We start from the raw sequence: 8834 nt of genomic DNA on the forward strand, positions 1-8834 counted from the left end.
TTGGGTTAGGTTCTGGTCATAATTTGGGATAGGTTTCTTCATGAAAGTTGTTTGTCTATGTCTTAACTTGTTGCTGTAAAATTTTCAGGTCAATTGACCATTTCTACAGTGAGTTATGGCCAAATGAACAGTTACTGTTCATTTGGTCATTCTGCAGAATTGGCTTGCAGGGTACCCGGATTGGGGCCAACTTTTGGTCCACTTGCTTCGGTCTTTTGGGCATGGTTTCTCCAGCAAAAATGTGTCATTATAAGTCTAGTTTCATGTCCAATTGACCAAACACCAATTAGACCTACACAGCCAAAGATATGGCATTCCAAACAGGCTGGACTCACAGCCTCCCTGCTGTTGTCACTAGGCAGCATGCCCATTTCAGTTTGCCATGCAATAGTTCACTCCTAATTATGGTCAACTTACCCCAAATGGTCACTAATTGACCATTAGAATGTTCTTTAACAATTTCCTAAGCAAAGTCAAATTTTCACTCCCAAACCCTAGCTCAAAGTCAAGGTTTTCACAAATTTCCTTAGTTAACTCTTATATATATATATATATATATATACACTTTAAACATAATCTCTAATTCACTCTAAGTCCATTAAAACAATCAAACTCATTCCTTCCTTAGGGCTACCGAAATTCATGGTATACATACACATGAATTCTTTTCATTTAATTTACAAATTCTTGTTCACTTTAAGTCTTTAACATGGAATGAAAGGGATTTAGGTATAAATATGCACTAACCTTTTTGAAACCAACCTTGAGCTTGTTATTCTTCAAGATTTCTCCCAGAATCATAATAATCATAATCAATTATAACTTTACTTTCCTAAATTAAATATCCAATAAAAATTCAACAGCATTTCCCCTTAAATTGGACTAAACTCCTATCATAAATCTTAAATCCACAACCACCCATTAATACCCAATCTGGCAGCTTGTGCATTCAAATTTATATATAATGATCTAACCATTAGATAAATCCCAAATTTTAACCATATATTCAAGACATCCCTGTACAATATCAGTAAAAATTTTAGCATCAAATAATCTCTATATCATGAGATATCAAAACATTCATTCAACCCTTCAAAATCTGAATTTTTTGCAGAAATTAGTCTTACTCAGACAGCTCATGCAAAACAATTTATATCTCATAAACCACAAGCCTAAAATTCACCAAATTTTAACCCAGAAGCCTCAACGTCCCAAATATCATTTGTACCAAATTTCATAATTTTATAAGCATCCTAACTATTTATTTTTCTCAAATTTCAGTAGCCAAAATTCAGAATTCAACCTACAGACAGCATGTGTTCAACAATATATTTCTCCAAATCCAACCGTTGAACAATCACCAAATTTTAACCATAACTTCCACACGTACATACCTCAAACATATCCAAAAATCAGCCGTAGATGTTGAGCCAAACTCACCTGGACGGAAGAGAAAGATGCTGCCCTGCTGAACCCCTATTTCTGCTACTGTTCATCTCCTTCTCCTTCTTCCTTTCTTTCTTTCTTTCTCTTTCTTTCTTATTCCAGCCCGTATGAAGAAGGAAACTGCTGGTTTCGTTTGTTTTTTTATCTCATTTTAAGTCATTTTTATCTCTTTTTATTGGTTTGTCAAATGGTGATTGGAGGGGGCTTTTAAATGACATCATCATATGTCATAATTAAGCATTTTCCTTCATTTTCTTTTCTTCTTTTCTCTACTCATTTTCAATTCAATTTTTAGTAATGTTTATTCATATTTTATGTCATATTAATTATTTACTCAACTGGACAAGTCGGCCAAAAATCACCTCTGAAGGCGAAATGACCAAAATGCCCTCCGTTTGGCTTAACGGGTTAAAATTGTCTGTACCGATTGAAAAATTTTTCTAAATATTTTCTTGGCATTCTAATGCCATGGGAACCTCAATGACTCTTCTCTGGAGTCCCAAAAATTATTTTATGAATTTTTCCCCGGGTCTAGGGCTCCTCGTTGCGAGAACCGCAACTTCACTCTGGTTGCCCATCGCTAGGGCACCGGCTCGTTTAACTTGGTTGTATTTTATTTCTAAAATTTTTACTAAATTTTTCTTATTAATATTTGAGTTATTTATGGTTCCTCACTTTAGTTTAAATATTTTTCCGAACGTTCTAGCTGTCCGGACCGACACTGGTCACCGGAACAGTAGAATGTACGGAATTGCTACAGTGAGGGTGTTACAGAATTGCAAGAAAAATAATGTAATTGATGTGTGTATAAAAGGGGTGAAATTCAGCTAGCCATGGGGAATGAGGATTTGATGTGCTTAATTGAATTTAAACTTGAATCCTAGCTTATATAAGATGAAATATATGATTGGTATGATGAATGGCAAATGATTTTCATTAATTGGGAAAGATGACAAATTAGGTTTGGAGAAATTAGGGATTTTGATGGTGTGATGTATAATTGATGTGTTTGAGGTCAAATATTGACAAATTAAAGTGCATTGATTGTAAAATGAAGAAATAATGCATGAATTGATGAGATCAATTTTTAGCCAGCCTATGTACATGTGCTTTTTGATGTGTCTAAACGAAATTACATTTAAAATCTAGCTTGGGTAAGGTGATATATATGATTGGTAAATTGGATTTCATGTGTTGCATGATTGAAGAGATTGGAGAATTATGGTTTTGAACCAGAATGGGGGTTTTGTGATATGATGTATAATTGCTGTGTTTTAGGTCAATTATTGACCAATTGATAAGAAATGAATGTGATTTGAAGTTGGTTGATGAGATGAGTTATGATTTGGAAGTGTGATTTCATGTGCAGGAATTCTGGACCCTTGAGTCCTATAAGTTTACATGGCTATAAGTAGAGCTACATAGCTCTAATTAGTGTAGGCTAATTAGAGATGAAACCTAAGAAAAAATTCTAGAAATGTCATGAAGGTTGCCCAGAAAATGACCATAAGTTGCCCTAAGTTAGGCTTGAATCCGAAATGACACATTATGGAGCTGTAGAAATGACTATATGAATAGTGTTTGGTAAATTGGACATAACTTACTGTAGAAAACTCCAATTGACCTAATTCTTGAACCTTTAGAAACCTGCAACATAGGAGAATATTTCATATGAAGAACTTAGAGCCAAATTATGAACTTAACTCAACCAAATTGCTAGACAATATTAGTATGTAAAACCTGTCCTGATTTTGGACCAAAACTTGAAATCCTGGACATTGACCTATCCAACCAGTTTTGGCAAAAATGATATAACTCAAGCTACAAAACTGAAAATGCAATGATTCTGAATCTAAAATTTTCATAAGACATAGAATTAAAACTTTTCTCTTTTGACTAGAACCCAGAACTTAGGACAACTTAGAGAAATTGCTAGAAATTCTGAAATCCAGCAAAATTGCCTCATGACCTCCGGATACTTAATAGGTCATAAATTCTCCTACAAAACTCCAAATGAAGTGAATAAAAAAGATTTGGAAACCTAAGAAAAAGGCTAAAACTTTATTTTAGGGAACCTATGCCAATTCTTAGCCTAAGGTGCTCAGAATCTAGTTGCAAAAACTTGTTGAATTTATGGTAACATGGAAAGTGTAGGGTTAGTACCTTGAAACAATATTTGGTAAATTAGCCATAAGTAGAGCTATAAAACTTGAAATTGAATGATTCAAAAAGGTAAATAAAGTTAAGACATAAAGGAACAACTTCTATGAAGGAAGTGTGACCAAACAGATTTTGCATCTTGGCCAAATTGCTAGGGAAAGTTACAACCTCAATTCTGGAAATTTTGAATCTTATGAAAATAACTTTATGTAAATGGTATAATGATCACATGAACTATATGAACAAGTCATTGGGACTTATGTTCCCACCATGAATAGTATACTAATGCTATGAGCATGAATAACACATGAAATGAAATAATAAGTATAAAGATGTTAAAATTGCCCTTGTATGCCTAGAATTATGTGTATGAGTTGGATCGATTGACATTTCAATTAGGGACTACAGATACAGTACTGTCCTTGGCTTTTGAGCCTACTTCATGAGTGATCATTAATAAACAATGTATGTCTGATATGATTATTCTTCCGGCTTTTATGCCTGCCCGTTGGCTTTATGCCCTCCATGATTTTACTGGCTTCATGCCTGCCCATTGGCTTTATGCCTAACAAATGTATACATGATAGGCACATGAGTGTCTAACTAGTATACTCGTGTACCTAGTTTAAACAGTTTATTATAGGTTGCTTAGGGAATAAAATGTATTAATTTGTTTGAATATCATACAAATAAGTGGAAAAGACCAATAAACTGTAAAACACTGATAAATCATGAAATGCATTTCTATTGTGGTATTATACATATGAAATATGTACTTCTATTTATTTAGTTTATTTTTGTTATATTATTGGGCCACTAAGCAATATGCTTAGCACGTTGGTTTTTAGCGTGTTGGTTTTCCACTCGTAGGTATAAGAGACGGAGCCCAGCAATGATAAGATCTACAATAAGAGAGTGGTCATCTCAGCTGTTCATTTTGGTAGGGCCCATGGATATTAGATATATGTATTCATTTTGAGCATTATAAATAGGAAAGTTTGTAATTAATTTTGAGATTGTATATGAGTCATGTAACTTGCATAATTGAAGTCTATAAATGAAATGAGATGATTTTTACATGAATAATTTTAAAAAGTTTATATGAGTGGATGAAGACATGATATGATATTGATATGATGAAATATGAGTTGAAATGATTGAAATTTATGATGATATTTATAAACAGGAAATTGATTTTAATAGATCGAATATTAATAAATAGGGAAAACTCCGTCAGTTTCTCCATAAAAATATGGTAATTTAAAATATAATGACATTAAAACTAATAATGAATAAGACAAGATAAGATAAGGTGCTCTAGCATTAGAATGTAGCATTCTTTGCTTGGCTGCATTGTAAACCGGGTGAGGGGTGTTACATTTAGTGGTATCAGAGTAGAGGTTTAGGTATTCCTAGGCTTAAATAGATAGAAAGAGATAGTGTGTATGACATGCATGGGCCTTTAATTAGAAATCGAGGTGACACTAATGCAAATCTATTCTTCTGTCTGTTTTATAGGTTAGATGTCTTCTGATCCTTCAAAGCACGGGTCTCCTAGATATGTGGAGGAAGAGGTTGAAAGCTATGCACCTGCCCATACTCAGGAGCGGGACAGGAAGAGGAGTCATCACAGGGTGCCGTTGGTAGGGCATAGCAGGCATTCTTAGAGCAGATGACTCAGATGCTTCGTCAGGTTACCAAAGCTATACCAATTCAGAGGTCTCCACTAGAGAAATTGAGGAAGTATAGGAGCGTCGATTTTAAGGGTACAAAGGAGGATGATCCAACAGCTGCAGAGCATTGGTTAGAGAGAACTGAGAGAGTATTACAGTAATTACACTGCACACCTGAGCAATAGTTGAAGTGTGCTTTTTTGCTACTAAAAAAAGACGCCTGCTATTAGTAGTACGCCAAAGAGCATATCATTTAGTATGTATCTTGTACATATTTTTATTAATAAAAGGCATTTCCAATTTTCCGTTTACATAATATATTTATGTGTAATAGAAAAGGTCCATTGATATTTTGTTAGAAATATTATTCTTAAGTTGTTAAGAATATGAGTGATAATATTTCTAGCACAAAGTATCATAAATAGGTTCACAATCGAGGATACTTCATAATAAGGACATGACTTATCCAGAAAGATTGTATTCATATTTGTTCCCAAGTTATTTGTATGAGATATAAATAAGATGGAATGGTGAGTCTCATGCCATATAACAAACATGATAGGCACTTATAAATGATAAGTAGGCCGAACCAGTGACACTTATGACAAGCACATGGAGTTTACTCTTGTCAATGTTTTGTCATAAATCATATCAGTTCATATAATCTTTATACCTGAGATAGCACAGTTATCTTGTATATAGGTAGTTTGAGTTTGATACTGCTTTCATACTTGTTCTATGTATGGGTATATGGGCATCTGTTAGCTCCTACTAGTTATATATGGAGGTAGGTGTTGATTAAGATGGAATCTGTTCCTCTAAGTAAATAGAGATAAAATCCTATGTTCATTTAATTGTTCTTGATGTTTCAAGTTCTTGGCCAGGACAGATAGATTTATTCAGAAAAGAGTTTCTGATGAGAAAATCTTTTTAATCAAGAACTAGAATTAAAAGAGAACATAATATTCATAGCAAATGGAGTTTGACATAAACCATGACTACAGCTTGAGTTGGGATTTTGTAACAGAGAGATTCTAGTGCATGGTAACATATGATTATAAGTTCATTTAAGGTAAACCTTATTACTAATTGGGTGGCCATGGCATGCTATGCTAGGCATTAACCATGGTTTATGAGGTTCATAAAATGATTTAGAGAAATCATTTATGGTAAGAAAGAGTTCTGATGATATTAAGAGTTGATATCATGTCTCATTGCCAATTAGTGATGAGCCTAGTAAGTCACATACATACACAAGTTATCACCTATTTAAATATGATTTAATTAATTAATTAAAGAGTTTAATTGATTAATTAAATAGGTTTGGTTTGCAATTAAATTGCAAAGTCCCTAGCATGACTTGAAATCAAATCTAGATTATTGGATGTATAGTATAAGTTAAATTTATATTTAAAGTGTTTAAATATGAATTTAATTAATGAGAAATTAATTAATAGAGATTAATTAATTAATTAATATTTGATATAAATTAGAAGAAGAAAAATAATTATTTTGGGTTAAGAACTCAAAATTAAGACACAGGGGCATTTTAGTCATTCCATAGTGTGACACGTGGCACCATGAGATGGTGACACATGGGATTACACATAAGCTTGCCAAATGTTTTTTAATAATGTAAGATGATTAAAATCAAGATTAATATATAGGTTTGACACTTGGCACAATATAATTGGGTCACTTAAACCTAAAGCTAATTAAAGGGTGACATGTGGCAAGGGTTTAATGTGTTAACCTAGCTATATAAGTGTTGTTATGAAAAAGAAAAACAACCAGCAGCCACTCCTCTCCTTTGTCACACCATTTTGAGGCTCTCCATCTATTCTTCTTCATCTCTCATCAATTTAAAGAGATTAGCCATCAATCTCTTGAATTAAGAACACTAGAAATTGTTTCTAGTGTCCTGTTTACATCTCTAATCTCTTAAAAGGCAGAACTTTAATTTCTATTTAATAGAAAAAGCTTTAGAAGCTGTTCAAGGGCTGCCATAGGTATTCTTGGTGTGGACAAGCTAGAGGGACAACATTTGGCGTCCTGAAGACAAATCTCAAAGACGCAGACACGCTGCAGTGCATCAAGAGGTTAGTGTAATCGTTCTTGATTTAATCTAGGGTTCTAAAATTAATCCGATTAATTTTAAAATCTTAAATGGCAAATAAAAATCCAAAAACATATTAAAAGAGTTTTAAAATGTTGTTTATCATTGAAATCACATAGACAAAAATAAATCTTGCATGATGCATGTGACCCTACTTGAAAATTTTTGAATTCAATGGTATAAACTTGTGTTTTTCACGCTTCCGTTCCTTCACCTGCTAGTGGTGGGTTACAGTGTCTAGAGTTGTCCAGCCTATAGTGATTACATGGGATTTTTTCCTAGCTGAGTTTAAGAAGGAGTATGTCAGCCATGTTTATTTGGAGGCTAGATGGAGAGAGTTCCTAGCCTTGAGGCAGAAGCAGCTGATTGTATCTGAGCATGTGAGAGAGTTTGTACAGTTGAGTAGGTATGCTTGGGAGATGATGCCTACAGAGGCAGACAGGTGTCGACAGTTTAAGGATAGGCTAAATGACGATAGTAGACTTATGGTCACAGCACATCAGATTTCTAATTTCTCCCAGCTAATTGCAGCTGCTCTGAATGTGGAGAGAGTCAGGGAAAGTGAGCAGACTCAGAAAGGTAGGCAGCATAAGAGAGAATCTGGACAGGGACAGTCCAGTATGTTAGATTCTGGTAGCAAGAAGCCCAAGGGTTCACAGGACTAGACACAGAGCCAGAGAGGCCAGTCTTAGGTATCTGTGGCTAGTTCCCCAAGCACAGTAGCAAGGGGATCAACTCCTGTGCCAGAATGTGTGCACTGTCATAGGAGACACAGAGGGGAGTGTTGACTGTTGACTAAGGGATGTTTCCATTGTGGAGTATCTGTGGGATTGTGATGGAACGGATGCGTGAAAAACACAAGTTTATACCATTGAATTCAAAAATTTTCACCTAAGGTCACATGCATCATGCAAGATTTATTTTTATCTATTTGATTTCAATGATAAACAACATATTAAAACTCTTTTAATATGTTTTTGGATCTGTATTTGCCATTTAAGATTTTAAAATTAATCAGATTAATTTTAGAACCTTAGATTAAATCAAGAACGATTATACTAACCTCTTGATGCAATCGCAGTGTCCGCGCTTTGAGATTCGTCTTCAGACACCGATGTTGTCCCTCTAGCTTGTCCACACCAAGAACACCTATGGCAGCCCTTGAACAGCTTCTAAAGCCTTTTCTATTAATTAGAAATTCAAGTTCTGCCTTTTAAGAGATTAGAGATGTAAACAGGACACTAGAAACAATTTCTAGTGTTCTTAATTCAAGAGATTGATGGCTAATCTCTTTGAATTGATGAGAGATGAAGAAGAATAGATGAAAAACCTCAAAGTGGCGTGACAAAGGAGAGGAGTGGCTGCTGGTTATTTTTTCTTTTCATAACCACACTTAAATAGCTAGGTTAACACATTAAACCCTTGCCACATGTCACCAT

General features: G+C 34.3%; 1 protein-coding gene across 1 annotated transcript; it reads left to right on the plus strand.

The window, feature by feature from the left end:
- Window positions 1–5129: 5129 nt before the first annotated feature.
- LOC131183176 (uncharacterized) lies at window positions 5130–8060 on the plus strand. Its single transcript, XM_058153410.1, has 3 exons — window positions 5130–5249; window positions 5300–5428; window positions 7617–8060. Exons 1-3 carry the CDS (start codon window positions 5130–5132, stop codon window positions 8058–8060), a joined length of 693 nt encoding a protein of 230 aa, XP_058009393.1.
- The last annotated feature ends 774 nt before the right edge of the window (window positions 8061–8834 follow it).

This window comes from Hevea brasiliensis, chromosome 1 (genome assembly GCF_030052815.1).
Source record: "Hevea brasiliensis isolate MT/VB/25A 57/8 chromosome 1, ASM3005281v1, whole genome shotgun sequence".
Taxonomy (NCBI): domain Eukaryota; kingdom Viridiplantae; phylum Streptophyta; class Magnoliopsida; order Malpighiales; family Euphorbiaceae; genus Hevea; species Hevea brasiliensis.

Coding starts and splice junctions, on each gene's coding strand:
- LOC131183176 (XM_058153410.1), top strand. CDS start 5,130: ATGTCTTCTGATCCTTCAAAGCACGGGTCTCCTAGATATGTGGAGGAA. Junction 5,250..5,299: donor GTCATCACAGGGTGCCGTTG/GTAGGGCATAGC, acceptor ATGCTTCGTCAG/GTTACCAAAGCTATACCAAT. Junction 5,429..7,616: donor GGTTAGAGAGAACTGAGAGA/GTATTACAGTAA, acceptor TTCACCTGCTAG/TGGTGGGTTACAGTGTCTAG.